Source organism: Trematomus bernacchii, unplaced genomic scaffold (assembly GCF_902827165.1).
Source record: "Trematomus bernacchii unplaced genomic scaffold, fTreBer1.1, whole genome shotgun sequence".
NCBI classification, from domain to species: domain Eukaryota; kingdom Metazoa; phylum Chordata; class Actinopteri; order Perciformes; family Nototheniidae; genus Trematomus; species Trematomus bernacchii.
This window is the reverse complement of record NW_022987942.1, coordinates 569,203-593,753: the sequence shown is the minus strand read 5'-3', so window position 1 is coordinate 593,753 and position 24,551 is coordinate 569,203. Positions and strand designations below refer to the sequence as shown.

The 24,551-nt window shown below is 42.5% G+C and overlaps 1 protein-coding gene across 1 annotated transcript; it reads left to right on the top strand.

The window, feature by feature from the left end:
• Window positions 1–2,811: 2,811 nt before the first annotated feature.
• gask1a (golgi associated kinase 1A) lies at window positions 2,812–23,901 on the top strand. The gene is made up of 6 exons (XM_034115552.1): window positions 2,812–3,102; window positions 14,812–15,798; window positions 16,857–17,270; window positions 20,411–20,533; window positions 21,722–21,825; window positions 22,613–23,901. Exons 1-6 carry the CDS (start codon window positions 3,100–3,102, stop codon window positions 22,815–22,817), a joined length of 1,836 nt encoding a protein of 611 aa, XP_033971443.1. The 5' UTR covers window positions 2,812–3,099; the 3' UTR covers window positions 22,818–23,901.
• Window positions 23,902–24,551: the final 650 nt, after the last annotated feature.

The following is a 24,551-nucleotide window of genomic DNA, read 5'->3' as shown; positions in this document are numbered from 1 at the left end:
GCGCGAAAATGTGTAAATGCCGGTCTAGGCGAATACGTTTTCACACTGTTTCATAATTGTACCAAGAAGGAAATAAACATGATTGTGAACATCAGTTCGATGCGTAACGTTCTTTCAATACAAAGTTACAGTGTGTGTACCTTTGCGTTTGGTTGCTGGTAAGGGGCACGAGCAAGCGCTGTGATCTTGAAGGCAAAGCTCGCTTGTTTCCAATCCCGAGAGTTGTCCATCCTCGCCTGAAACACACGATTAGTGCCATGAACACTGCACAGTTATTCACAAGTCAATACGTTTTCATAGCGGCCGAGAATATCTAGCTAGCTAGATGTTCTTAGCCAGCTCGGGGCGGTTCAGCCTAGCATGGCTAGCTCGATCTACTGAGCAAATAAAAGTACATCTGAGAACATTATTGTGCAGATTAAAACCCCAGTGCATGTAGTTGATTTTACCTTCGTCGTGGTCGTCGGCCTCTGAATCCGCCGTTTGAGCGGCCTCCCACACCATCGTGCCCGAATCAAAGGTCGATGCTGTCCCGGAGAATGAAGGTCTGTGGCCTAGCAGAGCATCCAAGCGCTCGTACCATTTACTGGTCTTCCGGTCGTTACCACTCTTGTTATTATAGTCTTTAATTTTTGTTGTAGTCCTGCCGGAGTTTCTTTATTTTTAGCCAGCATGCCGTGGCGCTGTGCACGATTCCCAGCTCAAGTAACTTTTTCGAACAACGATCGAACATCTTGGAGTTGGGTACTGCCTTCAGTAGCATCAGCAGGCACTAAAAATGGGGGTAAAAGTTCCCGAGATTAAGTACTCTTTTTGGTGTGAACGCGACATAAGGGGTACTAACGGAACTAAACGCGAAAAGTACGGTGAAAAGTACTCCGGTGTGAACGCGGCTATTGAGACCCTCACCCTGCACCTGAGTCTCAACTCCCAGAGTTTTGCAAGCCTCTCCCTATTCCTTATTTTTATTAAACAGACATTAAGCTTCCCAATGGTGTGGTCTTCGTTTTGTGAAAAATATGATTACCTCACATATTTTGTTGCGGTTGTCTGTTTTGATTGTTAAATTGCTCCTGCTGACTTGAGCCAGCCATTTTTTCCTCCTGTCTGTGTCAGTGGGGAAGCCGTACATTCTGATTCTTACTCCTTTTTCGGAACGATTGGAGCATCCCCAGGCAGCACAGCAAACCATGGTGGAGACGATATGCCAGGACAACACAGAGGAAAAGGCACAGACAAACTGCATGACATGCTACTGTATTCAATGTTTATTGAATTCCATGTATTTACAATGGATGTTCCTAAAACAACACATTTAACGTCATAATCATGCTGCTGCTAGTCCTTTGATAGTCACCTGTTGGTCTCCTGTCCTTTCTGAAAATCATAAAGATTACATTAATCATTTAGATTACTTATGTCCTCAAGTACCATGGGATTACTGAAACCACCATGAATTTAAAAAATGGTAGAAATTAATCTAATCTAAATTTTGAAGCATTCCTTGCCATCCCCTCCCTCTAAATATATCAATAAACATTAGGAAGTGATGCTCCTGACTACCATACCTGTTTAAGAAGATAATATTTGTTTTAAATAATTCAAAGCAATACACAACAGCAACAGGCTCTTTAACCAAGGCAACGTTAGCCTAACATGTATATGTTAGTAAACTAGCTGTTCACACTATTCCTAATATTACCCATAAATATTAGCAGATTCTATTTTATTTTTAAAACATATTGATGTAAATACATACACATATCGGTATGTTGTATAAATATTGCAAATCAAAACCTTTATTCACTACTTATTACCAAAAATCGTAGTTCTATCTCCGGTAATCATGCATTTAAATGTCCCGCCACGAACTGTCCGGGGAACTATTGATTCTCTCTGAACCACGTGACGATCAAGCATTTTGGACTTCCGTTGTCATAACTCTCTCTCTATATGGCGCTGCTGTGGGCTTACGTGAGGCAGAGCTCGTCCCTGCCTCACTCCTCATCGCTCCCATGTAGTTGTAGCGGAGCTCGGCCAATTTGCTGATTTTGACAATAAAAAGCGATTGGAATCATACAGAAATCACACTTACAACACAGATCAGTGGAGACATTTTATTATTATTACTATTTAGTTTTTCTTTAGTTGTTTTTCTGTTACATTGGAGTATGACAGGTGAGGCTCTGCCTCCCCTGACTGCACGTCGCTGGTTTGCTTACATTTTGGTAGAGCCCCCCCTGAAGAAAAATGCACCAGCCGCCACTGATAGATATACTGCTGGGTAGCTTTTAAACCTTTGTTAATACATTATGATTTATTAGTTGATTTATATTCTGTATTATAAATCCATACCTGCAAAGTAGCTAGTAAATACATTTGTAAATAAATGTAGTGGAGTGAAGTAAAAACATGCCTCCAAAATCTAGTAAAGTAAAATAATAAAGTACCATAATATGAAAATACTCAAGTGAAGTAAAAGTAGGCTACCTCAAAATTGTACTTAAGTACAGTACATTAGTTACAGTCCACCACTGTCCATTCGTCTTTCCAGCCATATAGCCTATCTTTTTATCTGTCCATCTATTTTTCTGTCATGTCTGTCTGTCTGTCTGTCTGTCTGTCTGTCTGTCTGTCCCTCAACGTTTCGAGAGAGTCTTTCCTTTGTCAGGTCTTCCTTAAGTTTTCTTGCAGCTGTGAGGACGCTATGATGTGGAGGGGGAAGACTTCTCATATTTCACTACGTCCCTCCGTAAACACAGTGGCTTTTATTTTGAAATCACTTTCCCAGACGGTCGCGTGGAGGAGCGGGTTCCCGCGGGAGGGAGGCTGGGCTCGCGACAGCCTGCTCATCAAACTTAAATCTGCAGCAAAGATAATGACAGTACGCTGATGTTACCTGTGCAGCTGAGGACCTTTTTGCTTAGACACCTGTGGAAATATTTCCCCAAAAATAAAGTAGTTGAGTGACTTACGCGCGGCTACAACTTCAGGACCAGTGACTGTCGGGGGTCCCCGGGCTCCGCTCCACGGGATGTGTTGGCGTTAAACCTACCTGAAGAGGCTGAAGTGGAATGCCCTCGGCCGGGCTTAGGAACCATGGTAAGCCTGTTTCAGACTAACGTTTCCCCTTCAGCCGTGCAGCATGAAACAAGCCGAGACACTGAGCGAAGTGCTGAGTAAGCAGAGCTCAGATATGGCTCTGCTAACCTAAGCAGTGTAAAGCAGTGAAACGTGCATGTATTTCCTCAGTGTTATTTAAGCCTATATAATATAACCAGGGACAACACATCTGTATGTGTTTAGCTAATTTGAAAAGATCATACCAGACTTATGCATTTTACAAATTAAGGGTATAATTGTGTGTGCAAGAGGCATGATGACAATAAAAACATTAGTGACAAATTAAGTTCCCAAAAAGAAAGCAACACGTTTTTTCATTTGTTTTACTTTCTGAGAACTACCCAAGTCAAAAAAGAGTATACAAATATATGTGATACAGTTTTGCTGTACAGGATTATACAAATGTCTATTCGGTTGAAGAAGTTTAAAAATCCTTTACTATTCAATTACCTTTAGGCTTTAACAAGGTTAATGTGCCCATCTGCAATTAACACGTATTCGTTCAAATCACGATAAGCAAAATATAAAGCAAAAGTTCTGCAGAATAGCCATGTGATATTAACCATTTTATTATGAGGCTGTTTATGCAAAATGTTTAATTTAAAAGTATTTGTGGACAGTCATCACTACTTGTTTCCTTTCATTTCAGTAAATCAAAAGGAAAGAAAATGCACAAGCTCTGTGATCCTGTGCAAATGGTAATCCAATGTTAATATTTATAGAACAAATCCCTCTGTTGCTTGACATTTGCAATCTGCACAGTTTTTGCAAAGAGGGCTGAAAATAGCTTGGTGGCAAGTCAAAACAGTGATTTCCTATCTCCTGACTATCATCTGTCTTTGGAGCAGTCCCTATAGTCTCACATTTAAAATGAGTTCCAGACGCAGAGCAGACAGACTCATGCTTTCCACCGCCACATGGCAACCAAGAGAACGCTCTGCCCATTCTTCTCTTTTTCTCCTTTTCTCTTTTTATTTTCTTTACTTTTCTCCTCTCCTCTTTCTTCTTTTTCTTTTCTCTTATCGTCCCTCCCCTTTTTTTCTCTGCTCTCCTGTTTTATTATTCTCTCTTTTCCCGTAGTCCCGCAGGATAACAGTGTTGCTGTGGAGGAGATTCTGCTGGCTGTCAGCAGTGGCGGCTCCAGAGTATTTTTGTTGGGTAATCTATGGTAGGGCTAACCCATACAGTGGTGGGGCTCAAGTCAGTATTTGCAATGTAATTACATACACGCTATATCGCGCCCCTTGACAGTGAAATGCCACGCGTGAGGTTTAGATTATTTCCCTGTCTCAATCAAAATTGAACTGTATGAAATAAAAAGGCACATTTGTCTTAGTAGTAAGAAAAAGGGCGACCTGGAGCCAATCCTGCAATTTCCCCACAGGTGAAAGAGTTGACATGCTGAAAACCCAACCCCTGCAGGAGATTTTTTGAAATACTAACATAAAATACAAATTCTGGTACTCTCTTGAGAAGAAAATAAATAAATCTATTACTACACGACATATTTAAAAAAATTAATGCCATTTTTGTTACTTTGTTCTGAAAGCTGAACCTGCTGCTCCTCACAGAGAGAAGAGGAACGAGGCTGTGTGAATTACTTTACATTGTGGATAAGGGTGGATAGCCCCCATTGTTCTGTGTGTCAAAATGAAAGACAGCCCACACACCTATCAATCATCAAACCGTGGGGTCTTATTTCATTACGTGTTGATTTATATCAACACATAATGTTGTATCCATGGATGTATAAAGAGTAGTTCCACCGCAAAATTATTCTCCGTCGGGACTTCCTGCAACAACACCACGCCGTTATCGTGATTCTGATTGGCCAGAAGACATTAGCAAAGATGTTTTTATTGAGAAGACGATCACTACGTGACAAAAGTTTTCAAATCCGTTTCTAGTCTTCGGCATTTCCAGACAAGTGGCTACTGAAATCAATCTTACTAGCTTCTGTCTGTGCAATTTACTCGGCGCGAGTTGGCGGACTTCTTTTTGCTTACTTTAACATCATTTTTCATAGTGGGGCTAAGGTGGGGCTAAGCCATTTCTTGGTATGGCTGTAGCCTACCCCAGACATACCCCGGAGCCGCCACTGGCTGTCAGTGAGCCGGTAGGACTTGACAGTGTGTTGTTTGCCTCGAGATTAAACAAAGTGGTGTTCATGATTCAGTCAGTTCCGTTGTTTTGTGTACTGAAACGAGAGCCGGTATAATTCCATGCTCGAACATTTTTTGAAAGTTGGAATACGTTCTTTTAGTGTTTTGAAAGTAAACTGAGGTATGGCAAGGAAGTTATGTCCTATGTGGGGTCTCAGAGGGTTAAAGAGGGTTTCATCCCCTTATTCAATGGGAATATTGCCGTCACACCGCTTTCAGTGCCATCCACGTGGTTTACCATCTCCGGTGTTTCGCCATTTATACGGGATGAGCTGTTAGGGAACAAACTCAACTCAGGTTTGGTAAATTTGTCACTGGAGTTTGGAAACAAGGATTCCTAAGTCTTCGATTCATTCAGAGTTAAACACAGGGATGGCTCTAACATGGTATATGCCAGCACAGGACAGATGAAAGTTTTGAGTGTGGAGATATGGGAAACAGACTTTAAAGATGTATTTGGCTATGCACAAAACTACATAACAGCCACAGTGAACACCTAGTCGCCTACTGCAGAGAAGTCAGACATGAAAGGTTAATAGTCTCACAAAGATAGAGGTAGATTCCTACCTAAATGTGCGATATCAGGGGTTGGAATGTAAACGTAATACGTTTCAAGGAATAAGTGGTGGTTCTGCAAGCTATGATAGTCTTCATGTTTAGCACAGTGTCATTTTATCTTTTTTATAAATGTAATTTGAATAACACCCATATTAAGTGTGTCTCTTGTGTGTCAGCAAATTATTTTAAAATGTCAGCCCTGGTTATTTTTGGCCACGCAAATCTTCTAGATCAGTGCTTCTCAAACTTTTCTCAGTAATGTACCCCCTTTGAAACATTTTCTCAGCCAAGTACCCCCTGACCGACCCCGAACATGTTTGATAGAAAAGGCCTATATAAATAATTACAATATAGTGATGTTCCATCAGTGTGTGATTTATTAACTCCTTCATGCATGAATTACAACAAACTAAGGATATTTTCATCTTCATGCATGAGATATTTAAAAAAACAGATTTTTAAGTAATATATGTTTAACAAGCCAATGAACAAAATGATATATTATGCAAAAACTATAAAATACAATACACAAATATTATAATAAAATCCACTGTGGTGCCTGATGTGCAACTATACCATGCAAAACCCCATGCATGAAGCAAAAAGCATTTAATTAGTATCTAATGTAGTGACCACAATGCATGAAAGGGTTAAAAAAAAACACGTAGCTGAAAAAAATGTGCAATTATAAACAAACTATGTAATAACACTGCAATGACACTATTTAGGAGTTTTAGGTCCTCAGCGATCGTGTACGACTTTTTGGCTTTAGCGATGAGCAGTGACACCGCGATGCCTCCAGTGCTTTAGCGATGAGCAGTGACACCGCATACGATGCCTCCAGTGCTTTAGCGATGAGCAGTGACACCGCATACGATGCCTCCAGTGCTTTAGTGATGAGCAGTGACACCGCATACGATGCCTCCAGTGCTTTAGCGATGAGCAGTGACACCGCGATGCCTCCAGTGCTTTAGCGATGAGCAGTGACACCGCGATGCCTCCAGTGCTTTAGCGATGAGCAGTGACACCGCATACGATGCCTCCAGTGCTTTAGCGATGAGCAGTGACACCGCATACGATGCCTCCAGTGCTTTAGCGATGAGCAGTGACACCGCGATGCCTCCAGTGCTTTAGCGATGAGCAGTGACACCGCGATGCCTCCAGTGCTTTAGCGATGAGCAGTGACACCGCATACGATGCCTCCAGTGCTTTAGCGATGAGCAGTGACAACGCGATGCCTCCAGTGCTTTAGTGATGAGCAGTGACACCGCATATGATGCCTCCAGTGCTTTAGCGATGAGCAGTGACACCGCGATGCCTCCAGTGCTTTGGCTGATGCTGTGGAGGCTTTTCGCATCATAAGTTATATCTGTTGTAATTTATTGTCGTTTATTGTGTTTTGTAGTAATGTGTTTTTATTACATGTACAGCACTTTGGCTCGACCAAAAATCGCTTTTAAATGTGCTTTATAAATAAAACCTGATTTGATTTGATTTGATCATCTCTTGCGAGGATCTGTACTAGTTTTTTTGTACTTGAAAAACTCCGCTGGCCTACCAACATGACAAAGGTGTTTGGTGCTGAGATGTCTCTGGAGGTGCGCTGGTTTCATCGAGCTGTTGGCTAGTTTCTCCCAACAGAAAAAACACAATGCCTGGGGCGGGTGTTGACGTGAATCCCATCAAAGCATACGCCTCCTGATATTGACGGTATTTTGTTTGCTCAATTTTGGCTTTCTTTTTTTCTCCGTTGTCCATGTTCCCTGCTGTAGTGCTGCTACGTTTTAACCATTTCAATGTCTATTTGTTATAATCTAATATTGCAACTGGCTTCCCGCTCAGCGTGGTTCTGGGCTAGAGCCTGATTTAGCTCTGGTTCTTCCTGTTTCCACCGCAGCGGAGCCGGCTCTCAGTACCGAAACCCGGTTCTTAGCTGGCCCCACTCGGCTGCCCGGCAAGAACCAATACTTCACGCTTACGTTGGAGGGGGGCGAGATTAACCTGAGCAATAACAGTTAATGGCGAGTACGGCAAATAAAAGTTGTAACAAGAAGTAGCGCTGAGCAAAGTGACTAGAACGTGACCACACACCACAAACAGAGAAGAACCAGTTAAGCACAATAACGGATCTTGAACCTTTGGTGGTTCTAGGAATATTTTATATAAAATGGTGTTTTCTATTTAACTTATTGTACTATGATTATTTTTGTAATCATGCATGGTATTCTTTTAATTAACCTTTTTTTTTAAATGTTATCTCACTTACCCCCTGCAGTACCCCAACGTACCCATAGGGGTCCGCGTACCCCCATTTGAGAATCACTGTTCTAGATCATGCTCCACCTTTCTCTTAGGAGAACTGTGGAATGTGCAATTGGGAACATATCCAACCACATGAGCACGCCCATTGCCGACATATGGAGAGTAATTACTTTCAGAAATGTGATCATATGTCTTGGCTTCACTCCACACACAGAGATGAGGAACATAAAGCACTGCAACCTTTATTCCTTTGCCCAGGGTATAAAAAACCTCAGCATGTTAGCATTGCCTCACAAAGCTGATAGCATGGCTGTTAAAACTGAAGTATGGTTCTAGTAAAAGATCACTGATGGACTCTATGATATACAGTATAATAATGGTGTGAGGCTTTAATGGAAGGCTGGTCTATACAGTGTTTGGTGATAAACATTCTGAAGTAGAAAGTGCATTGATTTGTTCAGCAGAGCAGCGATACCTTTTGAAACACTTCACTAATTGTAATAGATTAAACCCTCCCTAAAGACTGCTCTTCATTATAAACTGTTACTATGATACAAGGCTCAAGACCCAAATGCACACCACCAAAGAAGAGGTAAAAATGTACAAAGGCTTTAACACAAGAGGTTGATAAACCATAGAAAGAACCACACAACTTCCCTTGGAGGATGAAAAAATGCCTGGAAACCACAGAAACATTTAACTTTCCTCACAAAGAGCAGGATCATTTAACCCATGCCAAATGTCACCTTGGTAATTTCATCCACTGCTTCTTAGGAGAGAGTTGCTGACGGGACACAGGGCAGGAAGAGCAGTGTAAGGTTTCCTCTTCACAAAGTTTCTCTGTGAGATCTTTAGATATACGCTTGTCCACAGGACATCATTCAAATACTATAAATGGAATTATCTGAAGGCACACACAGGGTGATGTCCGTACTGTATACTTTTTATGTATGCTAACTAAGTCATTGGCTTGTCCACATGTGTGCAGCTGGGTGCATGTTAAATGCTGTTAAGGCTAATATCACATCTGATCATCATTTAATCAGGAGAGACTTATTTTGATAGAAGTTTGAATAGTCTTTGGCAATTAGACCCTATCTTTATACGATGTAATTTAAAGGAGAGGTATTTGGAGTGGACTTCAATGCCATGAAGCCTGAAAGAACCACTAACTGCAGAGAGGGGAGAACAGATTTAAAATGTGACGGCTGCACAGTGATTGGCTGTTGGGGATCATGGGAAAATGTGTTCGGTCAAATTTAGAGGCTGCTGGGGAAGTGAGAAAGAGAATGAATATCGTAGGAAGTCCTCTTGATTGAGTACATCCAGCCTTTCCACAACTATGTAATGTATAGATCTGCATCAGGCATGTTTGCTCCTGCTCCAGACAATACTGCTGCCTTATCTTCTTTACCGTAGCTTTCATACATGTGAATGCATTGTGTCTTTCACGATAAGTGCTGGATGCGTGGTGCAAAGTCTGAGATGAGGATGCAACAAATTAAATAATACAACCATACCCTGTAATAAAGTGATCCCTATTTGACTACATTCTTGTCCATTTTTTTTTGCACAAGAGTAAGTGATTGCCTTTGCCCAAAGTGTCTCTGAGGAAATTGGTAACACCTGCCGACTTTTTGCCAGTCAAACAGAAAGATGGAATATGATGAAGTGAGCCCTATTCTATCTTTAAGAAATTAAGACTTAACAACTCAAATGTAACTGGGTTGTCAATGTCAGGCTTTCTGTCATGAAGATTTGTTTATGGGTTTTAGGAAAGCCTGTTTTTGCACCTAAATTATTTGGCAAAATATAAACTGACTGCCCTTTGAGTCCTTTCAGAAATATAACTCAGTGTTTGTAATCACTCCCAAGCTGATGGCTTGTTTCCAGCGGTTGTTGGACAGGATTCCCCCTTGGGGCATGCTTCTTATGTTAATCCTCTTATAGTTGTTTGTGTGACTCATAATAAGTTCCTCCTGGATGTAATTCCCCTGCACTCCTCCTCTCCTGAGGCTAGCTGGCTAGCTGCAGAACTTGTTGCATGTCTCAACATAATGCTGAATACTTTCCTGCAGCCCTGAGCTGGAAGAGAAGAACAGCGATATAAAAAGAGAGAGGAAAGACAGCTTTTAGACACCTGCTCCATCAGGAGGAGGGATGGTTATACGGGGAATAGGTGTGTGTGCATTAACACACAACTCTTCTGGTGTTTGTATGATGTGGCTTTACAGTATTTCTTATTTTTTCTCATTGTAATAAAAACTTGCAACAAAGAGTGTGGTTCCAATTATAGCATGTCTCATGTTGACCTTTGCCATGTCTTGGTAAGTTTTCTGCACAGTATCGGTAACACACTCACGTTCAAACTTCCACAATAAGCAACACTTAGCTGTACATGCTTGGACACCTATTAGGGATGCTCAGTCAAAACAAGTAAGGGATATGTAGGAGGTCAAGAAAGACTTGTTTATCGATTACCAACCCAGTAAAGATTTGACCATGGCGAACTTCAGCATGACAGAAGCATCAACGCAGCGTCAGAGTGTCAGAATGTCATGAATTGACAGCCAGTCACAGCCATCTTTTTAAAGTAGATTGACGAAAATAGCGCATGTAAAATATGAGGAGGATGTGACGATCAAAGTTATACAGAGCTATCTAATCGTTTAATATTAATTTAACATGGATTTAAGAAGAATAAATTAGGAAACAAGTATAAAAAACAACATCATATATATAATTATGTATTATTATTTATATAATAATAACAACAACATAAGTGCAGTACTTGATTATATGGTAACTTTCCAACACACAAATATTCAGCTTGCCCAAAACTGCTGTAAGGTCTTGGAGCAGGATTTGCTAAAGCGGCTAACGAAGGTGCGTCTCTGGAGCTGCAGTCCACTCACCCCCCACGGAAGTTGTCAGTTTGGTGTGTAAAGCCCCGGACACACCAAGCCGATTTTGGCCGTCGATGGATGTCAGGCCGACGATGAGCGTGCTCTCGCCCTACTCAAATTGGCTGTTCAGCTAGCGAATCAGTGCATGAGAAGCGAAACGGAAGTGAGGGACCCAAACAAACTATTAAGAAGGCAAATCTGAGATTTTATTTAACTCCACCTCTCGACACAGGTTCGGGAAAGCCCCATGAGCTTCTCGTTGTAGAGTGAAAATGCACACACTATTTGTTGTTTGTTTATATCACGCAGTCTGTTCTTCTTCTCTTGGTTATCACGCAGTCTGTCTTCCGGTTGTTGCCTCTTTTGAATGACGAATACACACTACCGCCGCCTGCTGGTAAGGAGAGTTATTGCCACTCACGCATGCGCAGTTCGTATGTGCAACTTGGCCGTCGGCTGAAGTCTTTGCGGTGTGTTCCAGTGCGAAACATGGCCAAGACGCAGGAGACGCGAGGCGAGACAACAGTCGGGTCCGTCTGTGTCAGTTATTTGGTGTCAGCTTGGTGTGTCCCTACCTTAAAGGGGACCTATCATGCAAAATGCAGTTTTGTCTTTTATACATGAATATGTGTCCCCGGTGTGTCAGGGAACTCACCAAGTGTCAGAAAACACAACCCTCTCTCTTTTCCTCCATACCCAAATCTCTAAAAACGGGGCTGCAACGGAGCTGATACAGATTGGAATTGTTCTGACGTCAGAAAAGGGGTGCTCCGCCTATATGGGCAACTCTCCACCTATCAGGGGAATGGGGGGTTGGGCCACGGCCATTGCCGCTCGAAAGCGCTGGAGACTCTGTAGTACATATACCAGGCCTGTAAGTGGCGCTGTAGTCTGCCACAAAAGCAGCGAAGAAGAATTCCCGTGCATGGTTGCCATGGTTGCCCTTCTGTTTATTCTCCGCTCTGGCTCTTTTTCTCCCTCCCTGAGGCAAGCGTTTGCTCCTGCTGCTGTAATTCAATGTAATCCCTCCCTCACTGTAATTCTCTCCGGTTAGTCCACCAGCAGATGACAAACACCCACCTCTCCGCCTCTTCCAAGGGACGAGGGGACCGTGCGGCAGAGTTTCAGTTAGATTTTTTTTCGCCGGTCAACATGTCCGTTAAAGTTTAAATCTTCCGGACAAAATTAGAAAAGTACCGGTCAAAGGTCTTCTTTGTTATTTATTGAGCTTTAAAACAAATGAATAACGACTCTATATAATAATATAAGAATAAAACACGGAGGACGGAGCCTCTCTTTTCCTCCCCCTCTTATGAGAGCCCAGCAGCTGATCAGAGCACGCTCCCCTCTCCTGCAGGGGGGCTTGGTCAGCTGAAGCTCATTTGCATTAAAGCTACGTCACAGAATCAGCCCCCTGCAAAAACAGGGCTGGAAAAGAGCAAATAGAGCGAAATGAGGCATGGCTAAAATGCATGATCTGTTTGGTATTTTGAAAAAAAACTTCACAGACATGTTTTATATAGGTATGGCCCTACAATATATTTGTCAAATATATATATATATATATATATATATGTCCACTTTAAAGGTGGGGTAGGTAATTTCGGAGAAACCAGCTCGAGTGCGCTAGAATTTGAAAATACACAACCGGAGAAAATCTGCCACTTCCTTACAGAGCCCCTCCTCCAACACACACGAACGCGCACATGACCAATGAGGGCACGAGATAAGTTTGTGCACAGATGGAAGGCTGACAGGCAGGTAGGCCATCCAGTTATTTTAGCCGGGCCGGCTAAAATGATTGGTTGTGATTTTTACAGTACCACGGCTTCCACAGATGAATTTTTTTATGGATTTTTTGTCAAAGCACTTAAGATATTCATTGCTATCGGGATGTTAAGAGCATTCCATGGAATATAACAAAAAGTGTATCTCGAGCCGGTTTCTCAAACTTACCTACCCCACCTTTGAGAGGCTTTAAGCCTCTTACACACCAAACTGACACTAAAGAACACCAAAGAACACGTTCTGACGGAACGTCGCCTCACGTCTCCTGCGTCTTGGCCATGTTTCGCACTGGAACACACCGCAAAGACTTCAGCCGACGGCCAAGTTGCACGTACGAACTGCGCATGCGTGAGTGGCAATAACTCTCCTTACCAGCAGGCGGCGGTAGTGTGTATTCGTCATTCAAAAGAGGCAACAACCGGAAGACAGACTGCGTGATAACCAAGAGAAGAAGAACAGACTGCGTGATATAACAAACAACAAATAGTGTGTGCGTTCCATTTTCACTCTACAGCGAGAAGCTCATGGGGCTTTCCCGAACCTGTGTCGAGAGCTGGAGTTAAATAAAATCTCAGATTTGCCTTCTTAATAGTTTGTTTGGGTCCCTCACTTCCGTTTCGCTTCTCATGCACTGATTCGCTAAGCTGAACAGCCAATCAGAGTGATTTCTTTGGCCGACAGCCTCCCGATTCGACATGTCGAATCGGCGGCGGAAGGTGTCGGCACGGCCGAAAAACCCGACATCTATCGACGCCGATAATCGGCTCGGTGTGTAACAGCCTTACACGGCAGGAAGTGAGGGACAGGGACAACAGGACAGGGTAGTTATCTAACTGTTTGTAGTCTGATAAACAGTAAATTGATCAAATGTAGTGCCAGAATAGACGTGAGATTACTTGAGAGTTGTTGAGAAGGGGACATCAAACATCCATACTCAGTCGCATAGATGTACATCAACGCTTTCGCCATTCCGAAGTGGCCGTGGCCAAATCTAAACTGGGTTTGAAAAATGTTTAACGCAGGAGGGACTGCAGATGGGAGACAAGTAAATCAATAACACCCTAAGCAATTACATGACAATCAAAGTAGTTTACTTATCATTTTCTGTCCATCACTAATTTGTTCATCAAGTTATTGTTGTAGATATAAGGTTTTTGTTTTTGAAAAGGTAAAGAAATATAAGCAATGTGAGTGTTACCACCTCCTCATGCTGCTGGAGTGAGACAGAGGCAATCTTCAGATTAGCTGTGAAAGACATACAGCATTCAGAGGTTAGCAGCCTCTCAGCAATAATCCCATTCCTTTAGTGTGATGCAGCAAAGACTCAGTAACATGACTTCATTAACTCCTAACAAGGTACTTTAGCTGCCAGAGTTCACCTCCACCTGGTGGACCACCTCACCATGACATAGTAAAACGATGTTAACAATGGTAAGATATATATTTGAGTCTCACATTGGGATCCTGCTCCTATAAAAAAAAGTGTGGGAGACAGGTTCAGGGCATTCCAGCTGTTGGAAATAATAATGGAATACTTTCACAGGTGTAGGGACATGGGAAAGTTGTTAACAGCACTGAGATGTGGAAGACATATCAATGGTGTGAAACATTCCTTCACTCTGCATCCACAGAAATAGGGGAAGGGAGGGGGAGCAGTCAGAGGCAGGCTTTTTCTTCTTGTTGTGCATTGCATGTATGAACAGCACAATTATATTAGTCTCACCTGGATAAGTCCTATTCCGCTGGAAATGACAAGAAACACAGAGCAGGCCTCAACAAGCTTTATATTCTGATGTTTAAGCTATGCTCCCTCTGTCAGCAAATTCTCAAAGGTTAATGTCTGTTGTGATTTCACTCCTCAGCACAGTGTGTTTTGCTCCCTCCCCATGTTCAGTGTGACTCATTTGCTCTCAGTGCAGCCTTTGGTTAGCCCCTGTGCAAAAGCTATCTTTGAGATGTATGCTACCACCCCGTTATAATCATGGTTCTTTTTGTCTATTTTTTTCTCACAGGCCTGGCGCATGTGGTCAAAACTTTGCTGTGGTCAAAAGGGGCTGCTCTTCCTCTTTCCCCTCTTCCTCCTCTTCCTCGCGATCTTTGTGATGGCTATGACCCTGCCCCGTCCTTTGCCGCGCTCTGACATGGACTGGAGGTCGTCCCGAGCCCTGAGCTCTACCGGGGAGCTGAGACCCAGGCCCAGAGACATGAATTCACCCCCTGTTTCTTCTAACCAGCAGCAACTCACTCACATCCAGAGCAGGACCTGGAAACCCTCTCCAAAAGACTCATTTAAACATTCAGTGCCAGCTAAACCTGTTGCTCGTGAGGACAAGAACAACATAAAAGACAGAGGTCACCCAGACTTTGTCAGAAATAAACATAAAAACAATGGCATTGCTTCAAAACGAAAAGAATTGGCAGGCGCCAATCTCTCTTGGTTTGCGGTTAACAACACAGGGCCAAAACATAGAATTAAGCCAAGCGACCACAGTGCTGTGGTGAAGCACTCTGCACGGGTAAATGGCAGTCAGGCTGCACACAGACAGGCAGCCAGATGGCACAGGAAAGCAGACACACCAATACAAAGTGCAAAGCTAGGTCAACATCACAAGGAAAACAACAGACCAGCAACAAATCACTCTGGGAAATCTGGCAAAGTCGCTAAGGATTGGCAGGCTGTGAAAAAGTCCTCTAGGGATCTGAAAAAACAACACAATCCCTCGGAAGAGAAGGAAAAGAATCCTGGCTCGGCTTTGTCCAACCAAAAGACAGCCATGAAGAAAAAGGAGGGCGCCTGGTGTCGGAGCTTCAGAGAGCAGGACTTCCCAGGCAGTGACCGGAGGAGGATCAGGGTCAGCCCAGAGCTCCAGCCCTGGCTCAGCAAGGAGGACATCCAGAAGATGGAGCTCCTGGCAGGGGGCCAGGTGGTCAGTAAGGCCAGGGTGCCAGCACATGGACAGGTGCTCCAAGTGGCACTGGATCCTCCTGCACCCCAGCAGGTACACAGATACACTGTTTGGAATTAACTGTTTGTAGATGATATGTTTTTATATATGTAGCTCTTTTTGGCAGCTATGTCCTAGTGATGCGCTGTGCAGTTTTCACCGCAGCTGTGTTAAGGTTACTCTAAAAACTGGACCCAGTCGCAGAACACAGACTCGAGAGGGAATGAAGTTTTACAGATTTACAGAGGTTGTACTCAGTCAAGAGATGAGGGAAGGGCTAGATATGGCAGGATAGTGGAGGTATGGAAGGGGAGGCAGTCAGGTGAGGCTTGAAGCCTAATGGTGTGGCAAAGGGAGAAGCAAGCAGGCTGTCGGGAGGGTCCGTTGGCAGGTGAGCTGATGATCCACTGGTAGCACAAGGAGAAATATTAGCATCAAAACACAGGAAAATACTCTGGCAAGGAAACTCCAGTTGCTGGAGGACTGTAGTAGATATGCTGTGTTGATAGGATGATGATGGACAGCTGAGCCTGCTGCCTGCAAGGAAAGCCAAACCCACGGCACACACAGGGAAAAGGGGAAACTAAGGCCCAATTCCACTTTGTGACGGAGTGAACTGTGGCTGTAGTCACACTCACATCTGATTGAAGAATCTGAAAATCTGATGTTTGGAAGCTGCCTGGTTTTTGCACCAGTTCCTGTAAACATACAAAACTTAACAATTAAATCAACACTTTTACAGTTTTCTAGACTAGACCCGGGTAACATTAGGAGTCAGAGACATGGGTTGGACCGTGACAGAGTATTACAGTTGAGGAGCGAGGAGCTTCCACTGCCTGGAATCATCAGCTATCATTGTCAATATAACGCACACTTCAGTATTATCCACATAATATCAGGCAATATTTCCCTTTAACTGCTGGCTAAAAGGTTTTTTTGATTGTTTTACTTACATATACAAATTGTATCTACAAAGTGAGGCCATTCCAACGAAAATATTCTTAGCTTTTACCTGAGGCACCAGGTATTGGGCTAGGTGTCTAAAACAAAAAGGTGTTTTATAAATAAAAACGAAATGTAAAGAGTTGTAAAAGTGTATTTCTCCCTCACAGAAGAGTGATCCACCTTCCCAAAGCCATGCAGAGACCCACAGTGAGCGCTGCCAGCAGGGGCTCTGCTCCCTGGTCAAACGCACTGACGACTGGTTTGAAGTGTTCTCCTTCCACCTGGACCGGGTGCTGGGACTCAACAGGAGTCTCCCTGCTGTGCTGAGGACCTTCCACAGTGACATTTTACCGTACCGATATATCAGCGGCACACCCAGACCTGTAGTGTGGTGGGATCCAGACATTAAACACCTGGCTGATAAAGACAATGACCAGAACTCAGTACCGCTCAGGTGGGCCAGGTACCAGAAGCTGCTGCAGGCCCACTGTGGGAGTGAAGCAAACCTGAAGACAGCGCCCTGTGTGGGAGTGGACCACCCAGAGTGGGGGAGACTGGCTCTCTTCGACTTCTTATTACAGGTAAGCTCTGTACCACACTCAGTACCCACATGTGTGCACAGAAGACCACACACACAACATGACTCATAGTGACAGCAGTACTACACAGAACAGTGGCATGTTCAAATTAAAGGGATTTGGGGTAGTGAGAAAAGAGGACAGAGTCTACATACAGTAGATCACCATGAGCTATGGAGGAGGGGAGACATACTGGAACTGGGTAAGTAAATGTATTGTAATTTAATTGGATTATACAGAAACACATGTTTGACTGAAGTTTAGTCCAGCAAATCAGTCAATTCAAAGTAAGCTGAAGGAGCTAGGTTTCTGTAAGCAGCTAATGCTGGCGTCACCTAGCACATTGAAGTGGAGCAGAAGAGTTCAACTGGATGTCTGCATAATGGGTCATATTTGTTTAGTTCTAGTTAAAATGGTTATGTGATAGATTGCTGTCTACGAAACTCCTTTGTCTTGCTTTGGCATGGCTGGTGCTTCAGGAAAATGCTGGTTTATAAGGACACAGGCTTGATCCCCAAGTTGGCTACAGCTGTGATAGCCACTCCTGCCAGCCTGCAAATTGCTCTCAACACAAACCAATGGGCCTTTAGCAGGTTGAATGGTGATTAACATTGATAATGGCTGCCACAACAACACTAACGGGATTTCAAAATGAAACAACAAAAACAACCCTACTGTAACTGGAGTTAAAGCTTAAAAACCTTGTAAGATCACAGGTAAAACTTTTTAAAGAAGATATACCCCAACAAATCTTGTACTATTTCTAAACGTATCAACTTTAATATAAAACTAATTCAGAATATCAGCTCTCAGTACAATATTTATTTTTTAAAACACTGAAATGTTAAAACAGGTTAAACAAAACACAATTACTGAGTCATATGCCTAAAACATCAGGTATTTCAGGTTTATGCTACCAAATCAAGTGAGATGTAATGGAAATCCATTGATGTTGATATTGATTTATTGATTGATGATATTTTATTGGTACTTGTATTTTCTATGCATAGCTAAGGTTATTCATTTCATGTCAAACAATATTCTTATCTTATGTCAAAAACAGTGCGTTTGCATCGGCCCCCTTAAACAGTTCAGACACCATGATCCCTTTCTTGAGCTCGGCCAGTCGTGTCTTAAAAAACCTGTAACTTTACAAAATTGCAAAAACGTTCACAAAACTTTGAGACTGTATATCATGATACTCTGTGTTTAAGCCCCTGTCAACAGCTAATGATGAAGTCCCTATCAGCGCCAACCCAAAAACAGAGGGAAGTATTTATAGAACAAAACAAGGGTTGCGGTTGAATTTCCCTAACAATTGGGCACGACAGTATGTCTTTTTCAGCCACTTTTCCTTAACAGTGAAATATCAGGATGTGAAGAAGAACTCATCAGGACGCCCGCAGCGTTAAGAGGATCTAACTGGATCCAACATTATTATGATGTGATCATTTACAGTAATGAGCGTTCTCCTATGGGTTTAACGTATAGAGTGCCACAGTGACGCGTCCTAAAACCCGGAAGTATGTTAGCATTTTACCACTTCCGGTTCCTTCGACAAAAAACGTTTTTTCGAATCATAAATCTAATCGATAGACTAGGGTTTTAGGACGCGTCACTGTGGCACTCTATTGCTCAAAGATCAAAGCATTATGACTTAACTTCCTAAGGTTACAGCATAGGATTGAAAATGCTTAATAAGCACTGTAACATGATCTACATTTCTCAGTCTTGTTTGTTTTCGTAAATGTCCGAATGGTGCATCACTTTAAATGTTGCAGCAGGGATTGATTGTGGAACAGGCCTTATCTCTTTTCCTTTTATATAAGGTGGTCAAGTGTATCCAATGCTTAGGGACATTTTAAAGAGGCATTGAAGCTCCTTTCCTTACCATCTAGAGAAATCGAACAGCTCTTATCTTGGCTGACTGAAGTACTTAAGAGTAAATACTCAATCATATTTCATTTATAAATCATATATCAAGTATATAATGGGAAAGTGTCCAAACAATGAGCTCTGAACCTGTTGTTAGGGACCAGATGCTGAAAATACATCTGGAAGTGTAATTAATCAGCTTCCAACCTCTTTAACACTGACACAAATCTTACACGTATTAAAACTTAAAATAAAAGAGAGTCTGTTGTAATCAGATCATTCAGGTCAAGACAAATGATTATTTAATGAATTAATTGATTTGCTGCTTTCCTTTGTCTTATATGATAATAAACTAATACTGTCCTCTGAACAGACAATTGTGTTTGCACCTTTGTATAGAACTGCAGTCATACTGATTTTACCACCAGGTCATTTTGTCCTATTTAGTTTTGCCTGCACACTAAGACAGAATGTGTATCCAAAGCCCCTCTACAGTGTGTGTAGGGTTGAATATGATAACCCATGAGGCAGCTCTCTTCCCCTCGCTGCCAGAGGTCGCTCCCTGTTACAGGGCCAAGCTCTAATAGCTTCCTATTGATCTGCTGAGTCGATGAGTGCCTCGAAACACTTGTTCCTATCTGCTCTGTTAACACCTCCCTGGGCTGTGACAGCAGGAAACTGAACACCAAAGGCAGAGGAGCAGCGTGAAGGAATCATTCACAAACACCAGAGCAGGGGAGGACACCCTAGGGAGGATAGGCACACTCTGGATAAGGTGACAATTGGAGTGGAAGTTGAAATGTACACTCCTGCAGACTGCTAACAGGCAGATTCTTCTGAGGGGAAATCGATGGACGCTCAGAGCAGTCTACATGTTTGAAATGGTCTCAGTTTATAGTTTGAAATCAGTTTAAAGTGTGATCATGGTTTAACCAGTCAAAGTCACCTTAGATGTCCTAATTTGGGATTAATAAAGTATATATCTATCTATCTATCTTGAAGATAATGCCCAACCACCATATAAAGTGGTGGACAAAACAAACAACATTAAGATAATTGAGTTTTTCCGAGCCTAGCTTCTAGATATTTGTTTAGTCTAGTGACTGCATGTTGCACAGATTACGGTGACACAATCTGTCCCTGACACGCTAACAAGCTGAAAACAATCCCAGCGCCGCTGGCTCCTTCCAGAGACAAGCAGTGCAATGCAAGCCGAGCAGTTCCTCAGTCTCTCCCGGCTAACCCCTGTGCTCTGTGTGTTGCTGCAGGTAAATGACCGGCTGGACAGGTACTGCTGTGGCTTTGAACCCGACCCAACTGACCTCTGTGTGGAGAACCTGCTGTACACCAAGTGTGGCAACACCAAGGAACTGCTGCTGGTTCACATCCTGGTATGTCTTACACACAATACTGATCATATTTCAACTCCACATGCAAGAACACATTAAGAGAGAGAGAACTGGTGTCATTAACAGGGAGGGTTACTATTCAAATGTATTATGTTCTAATTACAAATGACCTGTACAAATGTAATCAGTAACTTAATCATACTATAAAAGTCACAATATAAAAGGAATGTCAACTGATTACTTTCCATTTCTTTTAGTATACCTCAATATCAAATGCAATGCAAATAAATACAAGCGAAAATAAATATAAATAAGATGTGTGTTATCTAAGACAACAGAACAATGTGACCATAGAAAAGAAGAAACCAAGATATTTAGGATCAAATTAGTTTTCTGCTCAGTGTTTTTTCATTTCAGGCAGAAGTCCTACATGAGGCATGCAGGTCTAAGTCAATATTGGCTCAGTTTCCAAAAGGCTAGACCAGAGTCAGAATGAGTATTTAGTATTCCAGTGTGGGATGGAAATGTGGCAGCAGGTTGAGAAGTTCCACACCTGAGAGAGGAACCATCGGAGGAACAGTTTCACTGCACGACCAAACATACACCAACAATGAAACACATGAGCACAAACTACAGTTTAAAGAATCAGAAATAAAATCAGAGCTGACAGAAAATGCTCCGTTTTAGTTTAATACACACAGTTAAAGGTAGGGTAGGTAAGAATGGAGAAACCAGCTCGAGTGCGCTCGAATTTGAAAGTACGCATCCGAAAAAAATCTGCCCCTTCCTTCAGACTTCCTTACAGAGCCCCTCCTCCAACACACACGAACGCGCACATGACCAATGAGGGCACGAGATAAGTTTGTGCACGAGATGGAAGGCTGACAGGCAGGTAGGCCATCCAGTTATTTTAGCCGGGCCGGGTTTTCACAGCGCCACGGCTTCCACAGATGACATATTTGAATATATTAATTGTCAAAGCATTTAATGTATTCATTGCTATCGGGATGTTAAGAGCATTCCATGGAATATAACAAAAAGTATTTCTGAAGTGAATTACCTACCCTACCTTTAAGCTCACACACACTATTTTATGAACATATAGGTTCACCTACTGAATTAAAAACAGAACAAATGAAGCAAAGAAAGTGAGTGTGTGTGTGTGTGTGTGTGTGTGTGTGTGTGTGTGTGTGCGTGTGCGTGTGCGTGTGCGTGTGCGTGTGTGTTCAGGTGAGGAGGGCTGATCCCTCCAGACTGGTGTTCATAGACAACGCAGGCAGACCGCAGCAGTCCGCCAACAACCTGAACTTCAGGCTGGTCGAGGGCATTGATGAGTGAGTACAAATGATAGGCTATCATGTTTAAAATAGGGGGGGGGGGGGGCATATTTTAGATATTTATTGCTTCATTCAATCATGCAGGCTCAATACGCTACACCACACAGACGTCAGAAACTCTTCTGGGCTCACCGCAGGCACAGAGAAACACTGATGTAAGGAAATGTTTCACGATTGAGCCGTAATTAGATTTAAAGTCCATGCAAAGACTCGAATTATGCGAATTATGTAACTTATTTGTGTATCAGCGAGAGTTGACGTTTTTCAACTTGAGCGAGAAATGAGTGTGACGCTGCTTGAGTTGGGATGGCTCCTGTCATCACTGACGTCCTTACGTTGGTTCCTGACAAAGCATGAATTTAGACCTTTCGCATATCCCCATCATGGTGTAGTTATCTTGTTATCCTCTTATCTTGTAATCTGTTTATTACATTTCAATCACAGAAAGATCTGTTCAAATTGGGTTCATAGCGCTTTGGTATTCGTTCAGCCCACTTGTGTGACGCCCATGATTCAGTGAATATTAATTGACTTTAATTATATTATACTGGACACTGGTCTTCCTAAACACAGTTGAAGCAGCAGTCATCCAGGCACGGTTCCTGGAGAGGCAATGAAATTCACCGAAATGTGTGTGAGCAAACCAATGCTAGTTTTAAGATGTATCTGGAATTTCTAAAAATGTGTTCCAACACCATTTTACAGCCTCTAGACTCGAGGATTTGACATGTGCAGCTGTATCGAATCTATAACTCATCAAACATAATGCTGTGTTTGTTGTCAGGTTTCCAGAGAATGCAGTGTCGGTGTTGCAGTCAGGCTGTCTGGAGAGTCTTCTGCTGCGCTCCCTGTACACAGACAGGGAGTTCTGGGACAGCCAGGGTGGTGCCAGCGGCCTCAGGACTCTCATCCACACTGTGGAGCAGAGAGGGAAGATCCTCCTCCAGCACATCAGAGACAAGAAGCTACACGTCAACAGAGACCTGTGACCGGCTGAGCCAACAACTGAAACACACCATGCTGGTTGATAAGCTGATTTTAAAGATTACATTTTAATCAAATAAAGATCATACTGCAGCAAAATAGGTTTTGAGTAACAGAAGCCTAAAAGTTTGTAATGGTTCAGCCAATCAAAGAGCTCAGCAAACACTCAATGTAACGCAATGACAACCTCAGGGTACATGGATCAATCTATCAAAGTCTACTTAAATCACGAGTCATCCGGTTAACAGTCAAATGTGACCTTCAGAGGTATTTAAATATTTGCTAAAAAGCTACGATATTCAGTGTACATGTATTGACAGAAAAGCTAGCAGGGGCACCAAGACACAATGTAAGAGTTAGCTGTTTGCCCTTATGGGTTAGCTGTTAGCCGTTTAACGTTACCAGTTAGCTGTTACCTGCAAACTGTAATCTGTTACCTGTTAGCTTTTAGCCGTTACCAGTTAGCTGTAAGCTACAGCTCCCACATTGTTGGATTTGTTGGGCTTTTTTTTGTTGGTCAGGCTAATGTCACCTTGACCCTTATGATAATTACTGTTTATGCAAATATGTTTAAAATTACATTCATTCTTTGAATATTTGCAAAGAATTCTCAGTTGACAGAGTTTTTGACCGGTTAAAGCACAGACAGAAGACGTTTGAGTGAAATGACAAAGCAACCGTCCTGCTGCAGGAGTGATTGATTTGTTGTGTCTGTTTTTGTGAGATAAGTGTTTCTGCTTTTATTAGAGGGATTACAAATATCTGCCAGCCAATAGTTTCCGGACTGGATTCAGGAAGCTTTTTGGACTGAAGTATGTCAATATATATTTTAATTGTAAGTACCTGTCCATGCAAATTGCTGAATAGCACAGCAGTGAAGCAAAAGATAAAGGAGTTTAATAAAGCTGATGTTTACCGTCTGAATGACACATTTCTAAAGCTTAATATTTTTGGGGTATTTGAGTCTTTTAAAAAGATGTCACTTGAAGCTTTACCCGCTCTGAATTAAAATTCCAGTTAAACTGCATGGATTGATGTTTTTTTTCTACGGCTCCCTCTTTGATCAGAGAATAAATGGTTCAAATGTGAGCCCCTGTCTTTATTCCACCCCATATGTCTCACATTAAATGCCCTTTGTATATGTGGTAAACCACTAAAAGTGCTTCAGAGAAGAATGCAACAAAATGGGAAAAAAAGTTTGTGAAAAAGATGAGACAATACTAAATAACAAAGACAGATGGATCGGCTAACATGACACATAAAGCTGAACCTCAAAAACGAAAACATTCACATAAAAGTCACACAGACTAACCCTTGATCCTCAGACATGATGTAAGACTCAGGGCATTTCAATCAGAGCATTGGCCAAGCCAGTGGCGTCGCCTGGCCTGGGCATCCGGAGCTTTAGCCCCGAATGTTTTTTCTGTAGCCCCGGACAATTCTCCCTCAATAATATAATACATTGTAGTGATCACTAATTAACGGGGTTACATAATTCAATCCAGGAACTACAGGTTGGGGGTATTGTTTCCGCACGGACATATATGTTGACGGTACCTCTGGGGTACCTACTGTGTGTGTGTCCCTTTCGCTTTCTCTTCTCTTCTCGGGCTGCGACCCGACAGCATGTGCATTTCTGCTGCTCAATAAAGCCAGATTTGTACCTTCGATGCACCGCCTCCGACTCCCTTTTCTCGGCACTACATTGGTGACCCCGACATAAGTCTCGCGAAGGTTCC